General features: G+C 35.5%; 1 protein-coding gene across 1 annotated transcript in view; it reads left to right on the forward strand.

The window, feature by feature from the left end:
* Nucleotides 1-25,637, forward strand: part of ERBB4 (erb-b2 receptor tyrosine kinase 4) — a 1,413,192-nt gene that overhangs the window by 1,130,805 nt on the left and 256,750 nt on the right. Inside the window, exons 18-19 of the mRNA XM_069075217.1 lie at nt 2,490-2,612; nt 10,831-10,929. Of these exons, the coding sequence (XP_068931318.1) occupies nt 2,490-2,612; nt 10,831-10,929 (222 nt within the window). The remainder of the gene's footprint in view (nt 1-2,489; nt 2,613-10,830; nt 10,930-25,637) is intronic.

A 25,637-nucleotide genomic window follows, 5' to 3' on the forward strand; every position in this document is an offset into this window, starting at 1 on the left:
GAAGTAACAGAGGCAGGATTCAAAGGATTTATTATATACTGTTTATTCCCGTAGGGTATAACAAGGAACAAAGGATAGAAGTTACAGAGAAGTAAATTTAGAATTGATATATGCATAAATTTCCTAAAAAGTTTCCTTCCAAATTACAATCACCTAGGCTATCTCATTTACTCTTCTCTTTACTTTATAAATCTTCATGAAAAGGCTGAATGACCCATCTCCTGGGTATGTTGTAATATCAATTCTTCTAACTCTGAGATTGTGTATCTTATAAAACCCATTAAATTCATGTATCACCTTATCTCTGTTTCACACAAGAAATATTTCCCAGGTGATTTCTTTTGCTGATACACATGCTCCCTCATTCTAATTCCATCCTAACAGTCAGTTCTCTCCACTAACCCCATCTGCCCAAATTATTTTCTGAGTACTTAGTTTTTCACAGCTTTCAAACATACTGATCATTACTCCCACTTAAATTTTTCCCTACTCTGTGATTTTGTTGATGATTTTTCTTATGACTAGAATGTCCTTCTCTCTGCATACACCTTAGCCTTCACTCTCTTGTAGACTTAAGTGGTGGTATGTCGGTATATGCTTAAAACCAGGTCCCCAGATGAAAAAAAATGCATCCATTACACACTATTAAATTTTATCATTATGAATATTTTTGCCACTTTTTTAAAAAGTCTAGACAATCAAGAAAATCATAGATCCATCCCTATGTTGTAGTTTGCTGATTTTCTACGTATCAGTTTCCACACTCAATAATTAGTAATTGGTTAATTCTACCCGATTTCAGCACTCTTGTGATTGAGCTGCATAATACCCTGTCCCAAGAAACTTTCTACAACTAAAACTTCATTCTATACTTTGTGGTTACCTCATTCTTGTGTATTTCTCCACTTTCTGTATAATTTAAATGAGTAAAATTACAGTTTTTGATCTCAAAAATCACCTTTAAGAGTTTTACTGTGCTAGCTTTTATTTGTCTATATTCTCTAGTCATGTTTATCTTTATTCTTTAGTTAGATTATAAATTGATTGAAGGTAGGTTTTGTTTTTTATCATAGGTACCTGTAATAGAAAAAATTTTACCACTATAGTCTAGTAGGCCCAGATCTGAGATCTGAATGAAATGAGATGCTCGTAGTCCACTTAATAGTTAACAAACAATCTCCTTAGCCATAGAGGATATTCATAGAAAAAAGTTGATTGAATATAGCTTTGATTTAACCGAGTAAAGCTTTCCTGAGCTGCCCTTGGTCTTGGTGCCAGCTGAAGACTATGTAAAGAACTCTAGATTCTAGTGTTACTTTTTTTTTTTTTTTTTGCTACTCAGGAAAGACAGGTTTGTACCCATGTTGAACCAAGAAGCACCATCAGTGATCCTAGCCTTACTGCCGTGACCTAATGAAACCTCAAAAACAGTACTTTTTTAAGGAAAAACAAGCACAATTTGATTGGTTGGGGCCCCATAAGCCACCACTGGAGCAAAATAGTACATAGTTCAATTCAAGATAGGGATAAAGTTAATGATTATTTGGAATTATTAATCTTTGATACCTAGTATTCACATGTATTTCTTAATTCATTCCTTGATTCCTAAAAGAGTTCATGTTATTTAAATTAGAGAACATCACTGGCATGACTATATATATATATATATATACATATGTATATGTATACACACACATATACACACACCTGATATAGTATGGTCAAGGTCACACAGATATATTTTGTTAGCAAAAATATGATCCATACACAGTGCTGTAATAGAATGAAATGTGAGACATGAAAATTTAGAGACATCTTTACTCTCAATGTTCATATGGACTATTTGTGCCCAACTTGTGGGAGAACCTTCCAAGCTTATGTTTGTCTGAGTAGCCACAGTTGGAGACACTGAACCTTGACCTTGATATAGTGGTGCCATTTTGGTCCTTTTTCAGCATGAAGGATAATAACCAAGCAACCAACCAATTACAGCAGAATGAACTCTGACCTGGGAGTTCAGAAACTGACCTGAGGACTCATCCAAGTTTAGGCATTTGATAATTACATGATCTAGAACAAGTCATTCTTCCTTTCTGAAAAAGAGTTTCTTTTTTGTAAAATGGGAGTCATAGTCCTTGACTACCTCATGGGATTGCTGTGAGGGTCAGATAGGAAAGTCTTTTCTATATCTGGCTTCAAACATTTACTAGCTGTGTGACCCTAGACAAGTCACTTAAACCTGTTTGTCTGAGTTTTCTCATCTGTACTATGAACTAAAGAAGAAAATAGCAAACCACTCCAGTATCGTTGCCAATAAAACTTTAAATGGGGTCATGAAGTGTCAGACATGAATGAAAACACCCGAATAACAGCAGCAAAGTAGAATATACAAATACACACACACGAACAAACACACATACATAAATACATATAGTTATTGGAATTATTTGATAACAAAACTGATCATTTTAATTGTCATTGTTTTGCAGTTGGTAGAACCCTTAACCCCAAGTGGCACAGCACCCAACCAGGCCCAACTTCGTATCCTAAAAGAGACTGAGCTCAAAAGAGTGAAGGTACTTGGGTCTGGAGCATTTGGAACTGTGTATAAGGTAAGTCAAAGAATTTTTAAGAATGAAATATTGAGGGAAACAGTGGCTCTGGAATTTTGCTCGCCTCTTGAATATGTAACAGTATTGTAATTAACTCAATCCTATTGGAGGCATCAAATTTTGTCCCTGATGCTATCTGTATGATCCTTGGTGAGTTAACCTCTCAGTTGCAGTTTTCCCCATCTATAAAATGGGAATAATATTAGCATCTAAAGTTTGTTATGAGAATCAAATAACATAACACAAAAAAGTGCTTTTCAAAGCTAAAAATAGTTATTACAAGACCTTTTTTATTAAGGTCAGTATTATTATGTTCAAAGGAAACTGAAACTAATGGATAAACATACACTCATCTCTTTGTTTTATATAATATAAAGATTAAAGTAACACTGACAAATACAGGCTACCTATCCCTGGGAGCTCACATAACTGCTCAGAACCCCCAGGCAACTGTCTAAGACTGAGCTAGAGAATCATTTTATTTGAATGGGTATGAATAATTTCCTCTGGATGAGATCCTGAAGCAGTTAAAATAATGAGTCAAAAATTGTTAAAAAAGAAATAGATGTTGAATTTGAGAAATTTGAATGAGTTAATAACTGAAGATTTGAAAGAAATTTTGTTGTAATGAGAAAACAAAATATATCAGTAAAACTTTAAAAATGGCAGGATGTGGGGTGGCTAGGTGGCACAGTGAATAGAGCACCAGCCTTGGAGTCAGTAGGACCTGAGTTCAAATTTGGCCTCAGACACTTAACACAAAACTAGCCATGTGGCCTTGGGCAACTCACTTAATGCCAACTTCCCCTCTAAAAAAATTGGCAGCCTGAGGTAAACCCCTCCTCCCCCCCAAAATAGTGAAGTGTGAAGTAGGAGTTTCCTGTTGGTTTCTACCCCCTTCTTCCCATTCCGCCACTGGCAGTAGTGATCTGTCCTTTTCCTTCCTTTCATAATTCCACCCTCATCCACGGGGCCTTGGCATCCTTAGTTTAGAAGCCACCAAAACCTACCTTTCTAAGAAATATTGAATAAACACCTTCTGAGCACTGTATGGCACTCATGTACTTGACCTGATATCTGTCTAAGGCTTATGGGATTCTTGAAGTTATACAGAAGCTTGCATTTTTTAGAATATCTTTATTAAAAGAGATGTCACTTATGCTTTCTGTGTTTTAGAACCAACTGACAAAAATTTGTAAATATCTGTGTACCAGGTAATGTACTAAGTGAATGGGACTATAAAGATGAAATGGTTCCAAACCTCAAAGAGCCAACATTTTAATATTGTAACTCTTTAAACTCATTTTCTTTCAAGATACCATATTTGGAATACACACCTATTTTTCCCTCTAAAATGTGACAAGAAAGTAATGAATTATTTAGTTGCAGAGCCAAAATATAAGAATTCTTTAATGTCAAGGATATTTCTAATATTAGTTGAAGAGATCCAAATCACTTAATATGTTTCCTAAAGTACCTATATGCTCAGAGAATGGTTTTCCCATTTATTTCAGTATTACACAATAAAAACCCTAGGGATGCAGCATCTAATTTTATATTTTTAAAAGGTTACATATATACTAGCTTTACTAGTATATATGATAATAATATATCAAGTAAATTCTTTCAGTTCTAAAACTAAAGCATCTCAAATGCCAGTCAAAATGGAAACCATTTATCCTTAATATTTCCTGTTGAACTTTCTGCCAACATAGCCCTGGACTTTAAAGAAAAAAAGATTTAGAATCCCATTAAACTGATCTAACTACAATGTTTTATTGATAATATATAAACTGATCTAGTAGAGAAATTATATTGAGGATGCATAGCCTATGACCATTTCTCTGTCCCCCATATCTCATTATTGCTTCTGATTCTAAGAGATAAACAGCACATGTAATATTTCCAGGCAACCAGCACTCTTCAGACCTCTATAGGTTGATGTGGAGTGACCCTAGCTATTTAAGACTTAGAATTTTATGTTCAGGAAAGAAAAAAAAAGAGATGGAGCCCTGAATAATATAAATGAAACAACCTAGAATAAGCAGATCATAACCACCCATCATACTTACGATATAAAAGGTAAAAGATAGGGATTGGCAGAATTATTTTGATGTCAGGTGCTCATCAGCTATTCTAAACACTTCTGCCTCTATGATGGAGATCAGACTATATTAACTTGGATCTTGGGTTTAACTGTCCATCTTTTCTTGTATATATGTATATAGATAGCATATAACTATAACATAATTATTATATAGATTAAATTCAACTATCATGTTATATATACATATACATACATATATGATCTTATGATCATAGTGTCTTAAATCATTATGTTTTCTATACCTTCTATGAAGTAAGCCATTTCTTTTTGACAAAGAAGCTGAGGCTTAGAGAATGGCGCTATATAGGAAAAATACTATGGGGAGTTGAAAAATGAAGCAGTGAATTTCACTGAGACTGTCAATCTCGATAATTTGCCTCCCCCCACAAAAAAAAAAAAAAAACTTGCCCATCAGTAACAGGATCCTTTTCCACTTGAATTATCTGGATAATTGCTTCAATTCTCTACTTCACTAGACAGAGCCTTAGAGAGCCACAGAGCAAGTTAGTAGAAAGCTGGAATTTAGAACCAGTAGCACTTGAGTTTCTAGTCTGTTGCTTATCACCTCAGCCATGCTGACTCTTTAAAATATATTGAAACTTGACATGGTTTGCAAAACTTAATGCAAATTAGGAAATAGATGTGACTGGAAAGAATGGTGACATGGACATATGTCAGAATTTGAATGTATGACTATGCCTTCTTGTTTCAAAAATAACCCTGTCTTGGATGGATCTCATTGCCCAATTGCTAGTATGTTATTTATAGGCTCTAAGTTACAATCATGAAGTTAGGTTTTATAGAAAAACATGGATATATAATGGTTGTAAACTGGATATTAACTTATGTACACAGCAGGGAAGAATAATTAGCAGTTAGGGAATTCATTAATTATGGTCTTCTTTACATTTGTTATCAAGGACCATAATTTGTTTATTTAAGTGATGTTGTGATACCATAGACATTCTATACTCCACCTCCCCTTATTTTTCTCCCCATAGACAAGACACAAGATAAGACTTGGCTTGTTGATCCCTTTACTACTGATTTTTCACTGCCAACACCTCCTCTCTTGGACTTAGTTCTTTGACACACAGCTTTGCATATGGAAGAAAAGGCAGAGCTTTCTGTCTTTTCTTGTTCTCCTTCCTGGCAGTAGTATTCAAGCCTGCTTTATAATTCTTAAGCACCAAAATGGATCAATATAGGAGTTTTAGTAAATAACAAAGAACAAAAGTTGCTTTAATTTTTTTCACAGGTAATCCAAAGATTACGTGTAAATATATAGGAAAATAAGGCCTTCATTAATCCTGGTTTTGCCTTCTTTCTGCAATTTATCTTTTATTCTTGTCCCCTGATACTTTTTGTCATTGTTGTTGTTTAAGCTTTATTCAATTTTGTCTAAGTTGGCTCATGAATCAAACTCTTGAGTTCTTCACTGGGCCTGACTTTGTCAAGGTTCTTTAGAGGATAAGTCTTTTAGAATCTCTTCCCCTAATATGGTGCATAATGTAAAAATTCAAGGTTTGATGCAGTTACTCTGTCTATCTATGGCACCCCTAACAAGACCTTCTTTAGGCTGTATCCCTGAAATGACCTTGCAGTAAGCTTCCCTTCTCTCATTCTCCCTGGATATGGACCTATGACAATTGTTTCCTTATGTGTGACAAGAAATGAATTAGAAAGAGCATTCCCTAAATCACCTCCAAAGTTTCCTCTTTTAAGTCCCTTTTCCCAGTTGAGAAGTTGACCTCGCCTCCCTGGAAATATTAATTGCTCAGTCAATCACCAAAATTTTAATAAATGTTTTCTGTGTGCCAGATACTGGGCTATATATACAGTCTCTGTTCTGATGGAGTTCACAATCTGATGGGAGAAACACATGCAAACAAATATGTACAAATATTATATGCAGTATACATGGATAAATCCAATATAATCAAGATATGGAAGGCACTCACATTAAATAAGATTTTGAATGGTCTCTTATAGAAGTTAGGGATAGGGAGTCACTAAAGTTTATTAAATGCAGAGAGTGAAGTAGGAGAGAGAGCAAATGAAATGATCAGACCTGACTTTTAAAGTAAATTCATTTTGACTGCCGAATGGAGAACTTGGAGTTGGGAAAGACTTGAAACATGAAGACTTGACAACAGGCTATTGTAATTGTCTAGACGAGGACATAAGGACTTCACCAGTGAAGTCACCGTGTCAGAGGAGAGAAGAGAGCTTATATAAGAGATATTACCTAGGTGGAATGAGTAGGACTTGGTAACACAATGGATGGAGGAAGAGAATAGAATGTTGAGAGAATGAAGCATCAAAGTTCATATCTAGGGTGCAAGCTGTTGTGGCTGAGTTGATGGTGGCACCCCTGTTATTAATAGAAAAATTAAAAGGGGAGAAGAGAAAGTCAAGAACTCATTTTTGGAGATGTTAATTTTAAGATATCTTTGGAATACCTTTTGGAGATGTGTGATAGGCAGTTGGTAATGTGATAATGGAAAGTACAAGAGGTTAGTACTGGTTGAGTAGATATAGGCATCTTCAAGAAGAGGGCCCAGGAATGAACCTTGGTGGATACACATGGTTAGAGGGAATGACATAGATGATGATCTAGAAAAGGAGGCCAAGTAGCAGTGATGAAGACTTGAGTGGAAAGAGTGATATAGTTACAGATCGAGAGTTCAAATTCCACATCTTCTGCAAACTGCCCATGTGGCCACAAACCAAAAATTTAAGTTCTTGGGTTTCAGTTATATCTATAAAATGAGAAAGTTGGACTAGATAACCTCTCAGTTTCCTACCTCTAAGACTAAGCTCCTATGTCATCTAAAGCACAGGCTCTGTCACAAATAGACAAAAAAGTATTTTTCACCAAAAATAAATGCAAGTAAACCCCAATTGATCAAGTGCCTATTGTCACAACATTCCAAAGTAAAACAAAAAGTCTCTTCAGGAGTGGCATAATGTGTCAACAAGTAAGAGTTTTTATTTGCCAAGATTATGGAAAATAATGTCTCTGAGTTTTACTCTTTTTTTTTTTTCCCATTGCATTGGATCCATTAAAATGTTATTACAGTTGTTTTAAAACAGTTCCATTTTCACAGAACTTACAGTCTTAGAATTGTAAGGTACTTTAGAGGTCTTGTCTCATCTACTCTTTTTACAACTGAGGAAATTGAGGCCCAAAGAAAGGTCATCCACTTAATAGGTGTCTGATCCAGGACACTAAACCAGGTTTTCTAACTGTGAGTCCATTGAGATTCCCACTACATACTGACTTTTAAAATTACTTCATAGAATAGTTCTTAGACATTTCTCCACCCTGTATAGCAACAGTGGGAAAATAAAGCCTCCTGGTCTTTTTTAGTTTAATAGATTCTTTTATTTGGTGTGGCAGGGCCTTTAGTAGATTTATTGGCTACTGACACTAGGCTCCCCTTTTTAGTTCTCCCCTAGGGAGAATTTGACAATTAAAGTAGCTCCCTAAGTCACAACCATAGATTCACTTTTGTTAAAGTACTCTCACATTTATGTCACTTCTTGGCTTTCTGTTACAGCAGTTTCAGTGCTCATGGGAAAATATATGTTAGACAAGAAGTGTTGGACCAGAACTTTCACTTATTTTTCTTTTAAAGTCATGACCAATAATGTTTAGGAAAGAAAAGAGACTTGTTGAACTTAGGTTAGTCCAGAAATCAGTGTAATTTAATGTCAAGTCTGAGCTTTATTTCTGGAGCCAAATACCATTTTTATGTGCTTCATGACCACATGTAAGTCTACCCTTCTTGACTTAATTAATTCCATGAAAATCGTGTTAAGTAACTGACTTCAACCTACCTTTCCAGCTTTATTTCTCATTACTCTTCATTTTATACTCCATGTTCCAGCCATACATGACTTAAGTTGATTTGCTATTGCTGGACTTAATGCATGAGTACATCCTATTTCCCATGCCTAGAATATATTCCCTCCCTCCAGGATCCTTCTCTTTTTGTTTTCAAAGTACAAACATACATAGGAAGAATTCCTTGATCCTAGTTCCCTTATATTCAATAACCATTTTTAATATTCCCCTCCTCAGTCTCCTGAAAGCAAATGTTTTTCTCAGTTCTCTCCTTTGTTTCCATCCATACTGATCTTATATTATATTATGTACTTACCTATGTACCGGTTATCTCCTTTCCCCTAATAGGATGTGAACTCCCTGAGGACCAGAAGTGTGTGATTTTGTTTTGAATCTTTATGTCCTTATCTCCTAACACGATGTCTTGTAGTTCACATTTTGTTCAACTTAATTGAAGAATTCATGGACCTCAAACCCATGAAATTCATTGTCCATATTTTTACATGTGAGGAAATCTGAAGTTAAGGAATATTGTGACTTGCCCAAGGTCACACAGGTAATAAACATTATGGGAAAGATTTTATCTCAGACTTCCAGACTTTGGATCAAATGCTTTTCCACTTTTCCAGGAGGAGGCAGAAGATATAGCTACCACAGCAGATGGAAAAATGGGAAGTTAATGGTATTTAATGTTCATAAGATATCAAAGAAGATATTATAAATTCAATTCAATGCAAGACATTTATTGAGCACCTACTACTATATAAAAGCTACCAGTCAATGAAAAGATACTGGTTATGAGTATATCTGTAGAAAAGTTACTGTCATTTTGAACTAATATTTTCTAATGTTGGATATTTGCCTCATTTTTTCTTTCAATCATTGCCATTATGTGATCTGTACAGGGGATAGATCTAATTAATGTGTAAAAAAAGAAAGAGCTAGATGGCACAGTGGATATACAGCAGTGCACTTGAAATCAGAAAGACTCATCTTCCTGAGTGTAAATCCAGCCTGAGACATTTAATATCTGTGTGAACCTGGGAAATCATTTAGGCCTATTGGACTCAGTTCCTCATTTGTAAAATGAATAAGAAAAGGAAATGACAAATGACTCTAGTATCATTGCCAAAAAACAACCAAAACAACAACAAAATGGAATTATGAAGAGTCAGATATGACTGAAATGCCTAAACAACAATAATAACAAAACTTTTATCTCATTCTCCAAATATACACAACCCATTGGGTTTATGCCCAACCATTTTAACTGAATCAGTCCGTTTTTAAAGGATTTTACTTCAGTTTAAAAAAAAAACAAAGCAAAACAAAAACAAGCAGGACTTGTTGTGTCTAGTTAATTTAAAAAATACTCAAATACTCCCAATCACAATTTTGCTGAACTTTTTTCTTTTGTAAAACTTATAAACATATTCTAGGATTGTTATTTAAAAGCTGAAAGTCCTCTCTCTTTTCAACATTTCAGTGCATAATGGATAGAAAAACTTATTTGGTTTAATCTTTGTCCCATTGTGCTGTAGCTCCATCATCTACATTCTTGGCCGATGTAAAAGAAATTCAGTCAGATTTTATTTTATTATTCTATCTTTTTTGCTTCAGAGAGAAATCTAAAAACTAATATTAATAAATTATATTAATATATCATATTTCTTCCAAGGAGCTCCAAGTGTTTTGCATATATACTATTCAGAAAAACAAATGAGGTATCCTATGGTGGCTAATAGACATTACTTTGCTTGAAAATTGAGTCTTAAGTCAATCTGCATGTAAAGTGACAATGTTTTCTATTAGTTTGTCTTTTGAGTTGCAGCATAATCATATTATCAGCTGGAAAGGATTTTATAAACCATTCAATCCAACTCCCTTTGTTAACATATGAAAAATCCTAGATACAGCGATGTAATGACTTGTCCAAGTAACCTGGCTCTCTAAGTGGTAAAGGAAGGGCTAGAATTGATATCTCCTAATTCCTGATTCAGTATCCCTACCCTCCCTTACCCTTCCCATGTTGACTCTAAAATTATGGGTTGTTTTGATATTTTTTCTTTTGCAGTCATTCTTTAAAGATATTATTTTTTGATGATAAGAATTAATTTACCTGGTAAAACATATTCTACATGTGTTTTATATTCATCAGTTTTGAAAGTGCTTATTTCACTCATTCACTCATTTATTCATTCATGCATACATTTATTTATCTATCTATCTATTTGTTTATTTTATTTTATTTTCCTCAACAGGGGATTTGGGTACCTGAAGGAGAGACAGTAAAGATACCTGTGGCTATAAAGATTCTCAATGAGACAACTGGTCCAAAAGCAAATGTTGAGTTCATGGATGTAAGTACACTTTGTCTCTTTGATTTCTTTCCAGTAATAACAGGGCTGTTTGATAAAGTTAAAATAAAACGAACAACAACCTTAAACAAAATAATAAACCTTCTTCTGCAGTTTGCAAACTTTGTCTTCAGGAACAGGTCGAATCTTAGGTTTCAAAAATTCCCCGGGACTACCCCAGATTAGAGTAGGAAACAGTTTAATTTATATCTATTCTTTCAATTCGACTAGATAGATTTAACCTGAGCATTTGGAAATTGGTCAGACATGAAATCCATTATTTTCTGAAATGAATTCTTCTATTTTTGACTCTCCTGTCTAGTTTCCTAGGTCTTACTAATTATTCAGTTTTAATTCCTTTAGGAAAAAGTACTCCATAAAAGTGCTATAAATGTAAGAGGAAAGGTATGTTGGTCATTTTTATTGAACACTCCAGAAATCATAAGCATATCACTTTAAAATAGTCATATCAGTTCACCATTGAAATATATGTTTGCAATGAGGAGGAGAAGGATTATGTTGGCATTGGTGCAGTATCCTTTCTGTTTTGTTGTGTTCACGGCTTCTTTTGTAAAATGTTTTATTACTAAGTAGGACTAGTAGTTAAGATGTGCTGTATTGGATTTAGAAGTTGACCTAAGTCAGACAGCCTATATTTGAGGATGTACTCTCTTTGGCTAAATTCCCAAGTTAGAACCTAGAGGTAAAAAGGTCCTCTTCTATTGAATAACAGCCTTGTTAGTCCTACAGGAGAGAAGTGTTGAGTAAGGTCAACCTCTTCATGACCTTAAATAGGCTTCTCTTACTTTTAGATCCCTAAGTATCAACTAAAGACCTATTAGCACAGTCAGGGTGGTGCCTGAGAATATTCCCTTTTGAACCATTCAAAAATTTTTGGTTCTGTGCCTGGAAAATATGTCAAAATATAAAGCTGAGACATTTTCCAAGGAACAGACAAGTAGCCTATTTTAAGTTAATCAGAAACAAGCATTTATGAAACCAATGTCAAATTTTGAAGAAAGAAAAACAACCACCAAAAACTTTACCCATGAGTAGAAATGGTGCAGACTGTGAGAGATAGAGATGCAGCCTTGTACAGCCTAGTCTGCAGTTACTGCTGAAATCCAGAAGAATGTTAATAACTCTGCTGGCTGCCCAGGGCAGCCATTTTTGTCATATTTCCATGGAAACACGAAGGCAAAAGGGGGTTAAGAGGCTACAAAATAATCACCTAAAAGCTCTGAAAACCTCATCACTATTTTGAATGATTATTTGAAAGCTCCTAACCCCATTTTTTTTTTTTTTGGCTGATCCGAAGTCTATTCCCATGGAAACAGGAGTGGGAATGGCAACTTGAAGTCTTAGAGTGCTGCTGAATTTTAGATGAGGCTGCAATTGAGTCATGAAAAGAGTCATTTTCTCTAAGCTACTGGTGGATTTGGGAACTGACAGACTCCAAGGGGTCTTTTTTATTCTGTTTTAAGTATTAAAAACAGGTGGAAATATTTTAAAATTTATTTCTTATCCCTCCTGTATTTATGTCTGTGAGAGGGATTAATGTGTTGAGAAGTTGACATTAACACAGACATGGCAGACAGGATTTTTGCCTGCTATCTGGTGCTTTCCTGCAGTGTTTAAATGTTTGTGTGTGGAAAAAAAGAGGTAGGTTGTCTAGTGAAGTGGGAGGTACCTTTAGTATTATATTTCTGGTTGAATTAGAAAATAGAGGGAATATTCCTAGATCTGATAGAAATCTACTCCCCAGTTTATTTCTGTAGATCATTAATAAACTTGGCTGCAGTGTTGGGGAAAAAATATAATGGTACCTGTTATAGATAACAAAAATGGCTTTCTATATTCCTCCAAGTGCTATTTTAAGCCAAAACAAAATAATCTGTTTTTAGGAACACAGTGCTTGAATTGGGTATAATTTTTGTGGATAATATTGATATTGTGAAAGGAAGCATGGAAAACAGGCTAAAGAGAAGTAGAGTCAGGAAGGCCTGGATTTAAGCATCACTTTATACACATGCTGGATTATACCACCAGGGAATTCTTTAAAGTTATTCATTGCAAAGTGCTAATATGCATAGGAAAAGGAAGTTTTCTCTTTGGGATTCCCTTGTACCAAAAAAAAAAAAATCACATGTTGTTGTTCAGTTCACAAGGTCCATGGGGTTTTTGTGGCAAGGATGCTAGAGTGGTTTGCCCTTTCCTTCTCCAGTAGATTGAGGTAAAGAGGTTAAATGATTTGCCCAGGTTTTTTTTGATTTACCCTTACACAGCTAGTAAGGGTCTGAGGTCAGATTTGAAATCAGTTCTTCCTGACTCCACATCCAGTTGTCTATCCATTGAGTTGTCTGGCTGCTTCCTAGATTAAGTAAATTACCCAGGGTCACCCACCTGGTGAGTTTCTGTGGTCACATTTGAAATCAGGTCTTCTTAACTCCAGGTCCAGAACTCTGTCTACTAGCCATCTAGCTACCCCCAAATCACACACATTTTATGGTATTTGGTAGGGTGAGTTGAAAAAAAAAAGATAGCAAACAAAAAAGTGGTTAGTTATGGTGAGCAAAGAACCATATATTGTGCCATAAATGCATATATTTTGCTTTCATGTCAACCATGACTTAACTGGTACAGTGTATTGATAAGTCAAATCCTTCTACCAACACAGATCATCATATGCTTGACTACTTGAAGTGTGAGAGGTGCCTGAGAAATTAAAAGAAGCAGGCCTTTTCAGGAAAGCCTTTAGCCAGCATGGGTCAAAGGGGAGACTTAAACACAGGACTTCCTGACTCCAAAGCCAACTCTCTGTCCACACTGTCATGCTATCTTTCTCAGGAATTTTTAAATTTTATTCTCCCATTCACCCGTGCTCTGATGAGTGTTACTATAATACCTGACATAAAAGAATGGTTGTAATTCACACAGAAACAGTATACGTTACCTCCAAGATACCTGCCCATGTCCAAAAGACCAGACAAGTACAGTTTGATTTTCTAAGAAACTTCAGAATTGTCAGAAAATAAACTGGACTTAGTTTAAATTCTATTAAATGCTGTACTAAATGCAGGGACAAGCAATTTGACTGCTAAGTTGTTATCTCAATGTCCCAGAACATTTCTAATAACAATAATGATACAGCATAAATTTTGACTGAATGAGTGACCATACCTTCTTCTTCCCATTAAGAGAAAACACTAAGCAACAAAAAGAACATTTCTTCAAAGTTTACTGAAGAAGAACTTGTATTTCACATACGATTTTATTTCTTATCTTCAAATACGGCAGGAAACTGATTCTTTTTCCTACCCAGCATGACATAAACATAGCTAAGAAATAATGTTAGTGACTAGACTTAATGGATTTGGGGAGCATGGCCTACTAAAATCTGACATGTCTCATTCAATTTGTAGAAAATAACATTTGAGCTTACATACATTTTCCATTTAACAATAGCTTTTGAACTATCTTTTAAAAAGGAAAAAAACAACATTGTTACATGGACATTTACATTCAATTTTACTGAAGCCCCAGTGGGTCTCTTGCCACTCTCTTTGCCCAGAGAAACTAACTGAAGAAGAGTGATGCAAAATCAGGGCTTTGAATCCACTAATAAATCCTACTGTAATCATAAAAGCTACAGTTGAACTTCAGATGATCGTGGCTACATAAACTATTAAACCCATGGATTTAGTGTGCAAAACTGAAATTGTCCCCAGGCTGTGCTCCCTTGCTACACTGGAGCTGAAAGTAGCACTTCCTATAGAATGACAATCGAAGGACTGCACAGACATTTGGTGTGATTTTATTTCATTTTCAAGGGTTCTGGAGCTTTTATACTAATGCATTCAAATGACTGAACAATTTGTGAAGAAAGAGAGAAAAAAAAGTAGGAGGGCAAAGAAACACATTTAAATGAGCCTAGAATGAGGAAAATTCTACAGTCTTCTAAGAAGCAGTATTTTAGTGACATCTCAAAATTACTTTCTTCATGTTTAACCCCAATGTTCTTTGCTTCATCATCAACCACCCTGCTTTAGTTAACTATCCCACTGCAATTAGACTTCTTTGGAAGCTGTGTTTTGACTCAATAGGGTATAATTTACAAAATGGCAACTTAAATATTTTAAATGGACCCTCTTTGTGTCCTCCATCAGCCTCCAATCATCAACCCTATCCTTAATTGATAAGAACCTTTGACTTATTTTCACATTGCTATGTGTGTCTTCCTCCTTTCTTCCTGAGAACAGCAAGTATACTTTCATTGTTGCAGTAATTCCTTAAAATAAATTGCATTTAGATGCCTGATACTTTTTCTTGCTTTCCACTTTTAAAAATTTATTTCTTTTTATTCTGAAATTAACAAAGTCCTAACAAAATTGGTGTTTCCATATAAGAATTAGAATGAGAAAAGAGGAATGTATGTGAAGCTGTGAGTTTCTTATTATTTGCTTTTCCTTTTAGCATGTAATACAAAGTTTCCCTGTTTGTCTTTTCCTCTGAAATTTCTTCCGTTCTGTGTATTTTTAAAAATTCTTTAATGGCTCTCTTTTCTTTTTTAAACTCTTTGAAATCATTCTTACTACCTTTCTTTTTCCCCCACCAAAAAAAAAAAAAGTTGAAAACAAACCCTTATAAAAATATGTGTAGACAATTACAAGAAATTCCCCTACATTGGCTGTGTGTGTGTGTGTGTGTGTGTGTGTGTGTGTGTGTGTACATCTCCTGTCCATCAGGAGGTGTGTAGCCTCTTTCATCAATACTCTACAGTTGGTGTTGGTTATGATAGTGATCAGATTTCTTAAGTCTTTCAAATACTATAGTTTTCTTTACACTGTTGTTTCTGTGTAAATGGTTCTAGTTCGGCTCACTTCACACTGTCTCAGTACTTAACACGTCTTCCAAAGTTTCTCTGAAATCATTGCTTTCATCTTTTTGTGGCACATAATATTCCATTATACTCACATATCATATTTTGCTTAGCCATTTCCTGATAAAAGGGTACCATCTTGCTTTCCAGTCATTTTCTCTAAGGAAGTGCTATACATATTTTTGTGCATATGAATTTTTCCTCTTTCAATTTACATATCTCAAATTATTAGTTATTTGAAACATTTTTATATAGCTGTAAATAGATTAGATTTCTTCTTTGAGAAGCATCTGTTCATATCTTTTGGCCATTAAACTCTCAGTAAATAGTTATTGTATTTATATATCTGAATCTGTTCTTTACATATTGAATATTAGAGCTTTGCCAGGGAATGATAAAAAGTTGTCCATTTCCCTCCATTAACTATTTATCTTCTAATTTTAAGTGTATTTGTCTAAATATTCTCTATTATATCTCCATTCTTACTTTTGTTGGTATTGCACAACTCAATTTGAGATCTCAGTGCATAGATAGGATTATATATAAGGCATTTATTGACAAGGCATTCTTTTAAAATTTTAAATAAATTTAAATTTATTTTGCAGAAGTGCCACCTAAAGACAAAGAAATAGATAATGATAATGTTATAGATGAAGAATATAGATGAAGATGTTATAATGTTAACATGATGGTGATGATAATATTTGACATTTATATGGTGGTTTAAGGTTTACAAAGTAGTTTACATATGTTGCCCAGTTTTATTCTCACTAACCTGTAATGTAGGTGCTATTCTTATGACTAAATAGATTTTGATTAATAAGGTAAATAAATAGGAAATTGAGACCAAGAGAGATTGAATGACATACCCAGTTCACCCAGATATGAAACAGGATCCAACCTCAGGTCTTCCAAATTCTAAATACATTTCTCTCCTCCCATTCTTTATTCTATGGGATATTCTTTATCCCCTGTACTGGATCTCAGTATGTACTTAGTACATAGTGCTTTAATATAATCTTCAATTCTAATATCATTAGGAATCATTCCCACAGTCCCCTGTTACTATCCACTAGTGACTATGTTACAGCACTAGGTTGACTTTTTCATTTTTTGGACAAGATTTAAATCCTTTCAGCCAAATGAGTTGTACTGATTTAAATCTATAAATATAGTACAACTTTTTTTGGTTATTGAAAAAATGCAAAAATCACATTAAAAAAGTTTAACCTTATAAATGTCACAAAATCCCCTATGGCTAGAAAGAGGGATTTTGAGAGGTCAGTTAACCCATCATCTTGCCTCCAAGCAGAATTGTACTTAAACTACCCTTGAACAGTATTAGATTGCTATTTTTTTCTCAAAAATCTCTGGGACAGGAAATTTTATAACCTACATTAAAATCATATTCAATCTGCTGTCATTGTGCACAAACACCTGTAGTCAGCAGATATTTCCATGATGCCTAAATGTTATTCTTTCTTTATGTTATCACTTGCCACTTGATCAAAGATAGAATCATTAATAGAATATAAGCTCCATGAGAGCTGGGAGTGTATCATTTTTGTCTTTGTATTCAAAGTGTCTAATGTAGTAACTGGCATTCAGAAGACACTTAATAAATGCATGCTAATAGATTGGTATATTAATGTTTCCATATATAACTAAGTGTTTATATTACTGAATACCTATATTTCCAACCTTCAGTCTTATCTTCTTCATCGAAGGAATAAGGGATGCTTAGTAGTTCTTCTGGAGGTATTGGCTACATTGATGAGATCACATATTCACTGATGTTAGTGTATTGAATTTTCACAGCCTTATTCAATATTGAGATATTGTGGCCATTATATTGTCTTATGTGAGTCTTCATGATGCCATTTGGGGTTTTCTGGGCAAAGATAATGGAGTAGTTTGCCATTTCCTTCTTTAGCTCATTTTATGGATGAGGAAACTGAGACAAGCAGGATCCAGTGACTTGCCCAGGGTCACGCAGACACTAAGTGTTTCTGAGGAAGATGAGTCTTCCTGACTTCAGGCCTGGCACTTTGCCCACTCTACCACCTAACTGGCAGAGACTTTCTTACTGAATTATTATTTCATCTGGCATATAGAATTCCTGGTGAAGAAACTCCTTCTAACAATGCAGAAAAAGAACTGCTTTGCAAGAGTGTTTTAAGAGTGTTGTCCAGGGGAGGAAGATGTTAAATGACTTGCTCAAGGCCATACATATTACATACATATTATCAGGGCCAGAACCTGTCTTCAACCCTTCAGGACCATTAGACCGGCTCTGCGTTGTCACTATATCACGCTGCCTATCCTGGACTTTATTATCCCTACCAAAAACAACTCCTGTTTATGTCACTCTTAATGATTAAAAAATATCTTGATGTGTATCATCTTATTAGGTCCTCCAGGGAAGCCCATACATGAGAGATGTAAGCATTAGCAAAACCATTTCACATCCCAATGTCATTCGGTGACTTGTCCTAAGGAAACCACTAATAAATCAGCCAAGTAATATTTAATCCTTGTTTGTTTCTTAAAACCAGCACTTTATTTCACTGCATTGTTTCAAAAACAATTGTTCATATTATTGTAGGCCCTCGATAAAAAGCCTAAGATGAGTTTGATTTGCATTGAAGTACAGGTAATAAGATAATCTTCATAGCTATGTTAGATGGTGCCTGTGGCTCCTAAATGCCCCTGTGTTCATTGGATGGTGACATGCTCTCATCATTGTAAGGAGGCACTCTGTCATTTACAACTGCATAGAGTCAGGCACAGTATGATTAGAAATCTGAATGAACATCTCTGCGGTGGTAGAGATATTAGACTAGTTTGACACATTAAAATAAGCAGTCAGCAAGAGCCCTTCATATCTTCAGAAATTAAAAAATAAATAAATAAATAAAATTTAAAAGCTTAGTTTCCAGCAGTGATCTTGGGATCTACAATTTTTAACCAGGGTTTTTGATCTACTTACAAGTTTAATCTAACCTCTCTGAATTTAAATGTTCACATTATCTGTTAGAAAATAATTAGAAGCTGTAAGCAAAAGTCTGCATACACAGAGTTCCTTGGGAGTCCCCAAGCTCATTGAGTTGAAGAGTTTGACGGATGCTGGTCAGCTGATATTGGGCCAGTGGCTAATAATAGAAAGAAATGCTGCTTAGCTAGGTGAGAAAATAAACTTGGGAAAAATGAAAATGAAACATTTGGGATTTATGATTGGACATAAATTTCCCTTTTTCATTAGTTTCTTGGTAAGAGAATAGCCAAGGGAACTGGTCTTTTTGCTGGTAGTTTTATAATTAAGATCAACGGGGCCTCTGGATTTTACCTAAATTCCCTGCACTTTGCTGTTATTCCCAAGGATAGACTTTAGTGAGCAAGGAGTATGCTGAGTTTCAGCTCCATAAAAATGATAAATATAACCAACCACTAGTTTTAGAATCATCAGCTCTGACAAGAATGTGGTGAATAAATTAGTGAAAACTTTTGGAAACTTGTTGCTGCAAATGCAAGAAATTTCTATGTTGAACCAGAATATCTTCCCTGCTCTAATTAGAATATCAGAGTTTTATTGAAATGGCTTTTCACTGAATACCCCTTTATACTTTCAGTGCTTTCCCTTTTCCCATCTTCTCTGGGTGTCCCTGACTTCCTTCTTGATTCAACACAAATCTTACCAATTACCAGAGGCCTTTCCCTCCCTGTTGCTAATCCTTTCTCTTTAAGACTACCTTCTATTTACCCCTTGCTTTGTCTTGTATATTCATTGCCCTTTGTAGGTTGTCTTTTTCATTATAATATGATCCCCTTGAGTTGTGGTGAAAAGGGGAAGGGAAGGAAATAAACATGTATATAGTACCTACTATATGCCAGGCATTATACTAAGTACATTACAAATATAGTTTCATCTGGTCCTCACTAAAACTCTGGGAAGTAGGTCTTATTATCACCCGGTAAAGCCAAGCAGGAGCAGTTCTCCAGAGGACTGCTGCTGTGAATTGCTTTAAGGTTCTGATCACATGGTATATTGAGCTCTCTATTTATTCAGCAATAAACTAAGGCAAAACATTCACAGAAACCAAAGTACAGCATTCCTGATGATATAATATAACAGCTTATCACTAAAGTGGCCACATAGTTTTAAATAGAAGATATCATTCAGTAAGTCCTTAACTCAATCATCCTTAAGAAGCAATCCTCCTTAAGGGAGACAAAGTACAAAGGTTAACGTTTTCCTACCCCTATGTGACATTGTCTTAATCTCTCAGTCAAAAAGTCTTCTCTTTTCTTGATTGGAGATTAGTTTCCAATCATCCTTAACTCAATCATCTTTAAGGGGTACAAGGTACAAAATACATCATTCTCCCACCCCTAGGCCACAGTAAATGATGAACTTCTCAGCACTAAGTACCCAAAAGTACACAAAATACTCTTTTCATCTTGGCTTAAGGCTGACTCCCAGATTCTATGGTTCCTCTTCCATGGGTCCAGCTCTTGCCTGAATCTACTCAGTTGTCACCTGGATTCACAGGCAGGCAGCTCTCAGCTCCCCGTCCAGCTCCCATTCCATATCGAAGCTCACAGTGTCCAGTCCACCTCAAATCCTTGAAGACAAAGCTTAATAGAGTCAAAATAACATTCACACACATTTCTGGCAACATCATCAATTCTCTATCTGCCTGTGAAATCAATACAAACCCACAAACAAGGTCTGAGAAGTCAACACAAATCATCAGCATAGAAATCAATCACAGACCCACAAACTAGGTCTGATTACTTCTGTAAACAGACAACAAGAAAATCCTCTTTCAGGGCTTCCAGTAAAGTCCTAGGGCTTCTGTACAAAGTATCACAAGTACAAATCAACACAGACAGACAGTGCCAGACACCACAAGTGTTTCCTTCTCAGTTCTGCTCTGTCCCAGTTGTGCTCAAGCTTTTTAATCTGTCATTAGCTCCTCCCTGTTCCACCCACATCTTAAATCCTTCCTGTTCCTGTCTTTGGCAAGTCCCACTGTGGGATTCACTGTTTCTTAACAAAGACTTGATATAATCAGGGTAAGGCTCAAAGACATTTGAACTGAAACAAGGTGCTAAGTACTTCTTTGCTTGCCATTACATTCCCCCATTTTATAGTTAAGGAAACTGAGACATATAAAGGTTAAGTAACTTGCCCAGGGTCACACAGCTAGTATGTGTCTGAAGCTAGATCTGAATTCAGGTCTTTTAGACATAGGCCCAGCATTCTGTCTGCTTCTCCCAGATGCCTCTTGGGGGCAAGAACTCTTAGTTGCTTTTCTTTTCATCATCAGTGTTTAACACAGTGTCTGGCACATACTAAGTGCTTGCTAATAATAGAAGTAACAAAAGAGAAAAGAAAAAGGTTTGAAAACTTCTCTCTCCTCTCAGATCACACATTCTGTGAGTTTAGGACCTTTGGTTAGACAGTGTCCCAAAACTTTTAGCGTTGATGGAATAGATGGCTCTTTTTACTACATACAACTTCCTGGGTTAGAATAATCTTTTATCCCTCCTATTTACCAAAGACAATGGCAATAATTGCTAAGATTCCTATGGCATATTACAGCTTCCAAATTGCATTTCTCACAATAGGTTAATAAGTTTAGGTAGTTCAGGTATTATCATACACATTTGCCTACATGACAATACAGAAGCAACAGAGTGGTAACTATGTTGGGGTTAGAGTTGGGAGAGCTGGTTCAGATTTGAAAGAATTCACTTAGACCTTCTCTTTAGCCAATGGAAGTTTTATTGTTGCAAAAGCATATGGACCTGAGATTTAGCATGGAGCTAAACAAAGGCACTGATATAGGAAAAGGACCAGACTTATATAACCAGAAAACTACACAGATGGTGATGTAGTTTTAGGATTTCTAATGGCGGTTGGAGATTTTGGGACAGGATGAGGAAGATGGATAATGTAAGGTAAAAGAGACAAGGGAAATCTTATGACCCGGGATGGAGAGGTGACAAGGAATTTTTATGGTCCCAGATAAGGTGGAATTTTACTTTAGGATGTTCTCAGGCTCAGGAGGGCCTCCCAAGGTACTGAAAGAGCAACACTTAATATTAATGCTTAGGGCACATTTGTATCCACATCATCTCTATCTTGCTCAAACTAGTAAGTGATGGTTCTGGAAGAACCAGAAAGCAAAAGATGTTTCAACCTTGTTCTCATTACTTTGCCTCTTCATCATCTAAGTAGGAGCAAAGAAGTTAGAACTCCAATGTGACAACAATTGACTAAGACTGTAAAAATCGCTCGCCACCCTTGTAATTTAGCTGATGCTCAGTTTTCTTCCTGTATTTCAAAATACCAATCAGACTGCGATAAGAATCGTCCATATTCGAGATACTCCATCTGCCAACTCCATGGATTTTCACTGGCTGTCTTTCCTGACTGAGTTCTCTCCCTTCTTATCACTGCCTCTTGGTTTCCCTTGTTTTCCAGATAAAATCCCATTTTCTCCAAGGAGCCTTCCCAGCTTCCTCGTCACACTAGTGCCTTGTCTTTCTTCATTATACTCAATTTAACATAAATAAATATGTATTTAGACACATATGTGTGCTTACATCTGTGTGTATGTGCGTGTCTATATATAGACGTACTTTGCATACTATGAAAACAATTATGTCCCCCATTGGAGTGTGATTTCCTCAAGAACTTCCCTTTTTTTTTTTTTTGTATCCATGGAACCTTAGATTACAGTTAGCTCCAGTTCCAGTTAGTTCATTCACAGCTGCCTGTGATAAAATCCTAATAAAACTACCCTGAGTCCCAATATTCTAACTTCTTTATAGGCCTCATTGATCAACAGGCACACCTTGATCTGACCACACAATTTGACTTTAAGCACACCATAGGCCCCCAGACTCAATACAATCACTGCCTCTAGCTAGCCTCTGCCCTTAGGTCCAATTATAATGTTTAAATAGGTGTGTCCATGTACTCAACCACAACCACAGCATTCATCTGTGGATGAATCCACAATACCTAATTATCTGTCTTGCCCAGACAGAACCACAATAGCTAGCCAATTAGAAAGCAGCATGACCAGGATGTTTTACCACTGAACCATAGGAGTGGCTCCCCCTAAAATAGCATCTGTACTGTAATAGTGAAGAACTGACCTAAAGTAAACTTTAGATGTAGAGAGGTTTATCATAACATCATTATCATACATAAATGCCCTTCCTCCCATCGGAGTTTTTCTGTATGAATTGTGGGTAGTGGTTTCACCAAGACTGGTTCTCCTCCCATATTACCAAATCCTTTTGCAAACTCTTCCTATCTTTTTAAAATTCATAATTTCTGTCATATAATCAGATCATTTCACTCTAAAATTGTCTGTCTTGTCTTATTAAGTTGCTGATTCCTCTTGGAACCCAGCCCTTTGTTGATATCATTCCCAATAAATGCCTTTATTTGCATTAGAGGTGGTATGACTCTGAATTCACACCATAAAACCCAATACTTTTGGCATCTCTGGGAGAGCAACATCTCTGACTCTGACATCCCCCCACAAACATGGAACAGAGATATTCCAGACAGCCCCCACAACTAACCATGAAATTGCAGCACCTGGACCATAATATACATTTAATAAATGCCTATTGTTGATGTCAAAATTTTTATCTTGCCATACTAATATCCTCCTTTCTGAAATATGCTCTTTTTATTTATTATTGTTTTTTAAATTTTTATTCCTAAAAGAAATGGGAAATAGAAAAGAGAAATAAATGGGGGAAATGCCTCAATGTTTTTTCCTTTAATGTCATGAGTTGTTTTTATTGGTGTTTTAAAAAAGTTCTTGGGCTGGAGAAAGCCCATAGGCTCCGCCATTTTATATATATATATATATATATATATAGATAGATAGATAGATAGATAGATAGATAGATAGATAGATAGATAGATAGATAGATAGATATAGATATGTATATCTATATATATATTTTTTAAATTTGAAGAAACATTTTTTACATGCCTATTATGTGAAAAATCATTTTATTGGGGGAGGGGAAGAGAGGGAGAGAGAAAATTTGGAACTCAAAACTTGTGGAACTGAATGTTGTAAACTAAAAGTAAATAAATAAATTTACTAAATTTTTAAAAATCACTTTATAAATACTGGGAGTTATAGTATTCTGGAGAAGAATCTAGTATTATATAACATCTAAGTACAATTCACTGGTGATGGCAAATGTATTTTCTAGTTGAACTAAAGATCTCTAAAATTAGGTAATGCCAGCGTACTTTATAAATTGTTCACAAGGCCTTCTGAGCAGGAAATTGATGTTGATCTACAAAGTCTTATCACTATTGAAAGTAAATGGATAGAGCAACTAAAGGAAATAATTTCATGACCATGTCTTTTTCCCCTTTCTTCAGCCAGTGATTTCATTTGAAAGTATGTATTTATATTTTTGGGAATCTTACTTCCTAACTGTAAATCTGTTTCCATATACTTCAGGGGAGTGTGTGACTATTAAGGAAATAGCATTTCTATTTACAGATGTGAATTGGGATCATTATAAGCCATTTGGATACAATCCTGCTGGCACAGTTTTCTAATTGAAATAGAGAGCAAAAGATTTTGCTGATGGAATTGAGAGAAAAGCCAAGAGTCCTTCTAGGGAGGAAAGTAGAACTTGCTTAATAAATATTGTCATTTGTTTAGTGCCATATTTCTGGCCAGGAAAATATGGGCTCTATTTTCTTTACCTTAAAATTTTGATTCCAAACTGGCAAAGAATTATATAAGCATCAAATTTACTGCATATGTATACATAAAATATTAATATGGATCTACATCAATTTAAGGTTGATAAATTTGAGTTTTCTTTTTTTTTTTTGGAAGGGGAAAGCAAAGCAATTGGGGTTAAGTGACTTGCCCAAGGTCACACAGCTAGTACGTGTGTCAAGTGTCTGAGGCTGGTTCTGAACACAGGTCCTCCTGACTCCAGGGCCCATGCTCTATTCACAGCTCCACTTAGCCACCCAAATTTGAGGTTTCTTAAGAGATCCCTCAAGCAATGCAATCATGACAAATCTATGCCTACCCATTAGCAGTATCATGTGTTCTTGTCCCCCTAGTTCACTACAGTGGGGGCACCTAATGCACTGGCAATGTGGCAAAGATTGGGATCTGTTCCAAGTTTGTACTTCAAGCAAGTGAAGATAGCAACATGAAATCTCTTGGCTTCATATAAAGTTTGTGTTATATTTTGGAAAAGGAAACAAAACAAACTAGTTTCCCCTAGGTATTACCAGAGCATCTCTTTGCCTACTATATTCCAGATCTTTCATGGAGAGAATTTAAAACCTCCAAAACAAGAGAAGGCTAGGAGGATTCTGACCCATGAATTCATTACTTTGTTAAAGTGAATACCTATAATTGCCCATTATAGATCACATAATTGTATCATTAGAGGATCGAAGAATGTCAGAACTGGAAGTGGTTATGTGTCTGTTATTTGAAGCCCTCTAGCTAAGATGAACCATAGACATCCCAATGCAGTTGTTTTTTTTTCCTTTTTATCAGTTGCTTGAAAGTCTTTGTTTATATTACCGTAAAATCTTCCTCTCTTCAGCTCCACCCAAAAATCTTTTAGTTCTGCCAATCAAGGCCAAGTAAAACAATGTGAACCCTTTTTTCTAGGTAATAGACCTCTGGAAACTTAAACACAGCTATGGTGCACCACCCAAGGCTTCTCTTCTCTTAAGTAAACGCTTAAACACTCTAGCTGATCCCCATATGGCCTCATCTGGAAGCCAGTTATCTTGGTCTCT

The sequence above is a fragment of the Petaurus breviceps genome, unplaced genomic scaffold (genome assembly GCF_028583685.1).
Source record: "Petaurus breviceps papuanus isolate PSGF00001 unplaced genomic scaffold, PetGlider_PUasm1.0 90903, whole genome shotgun sequence".
NCBI classification, from domain to species: domain Eukaryota; kingdom Metazoa; phylum Chordata; class Mammalia; order Diprotodontia; family Petauridae; genus Petaurus; species Petaurus breviceps.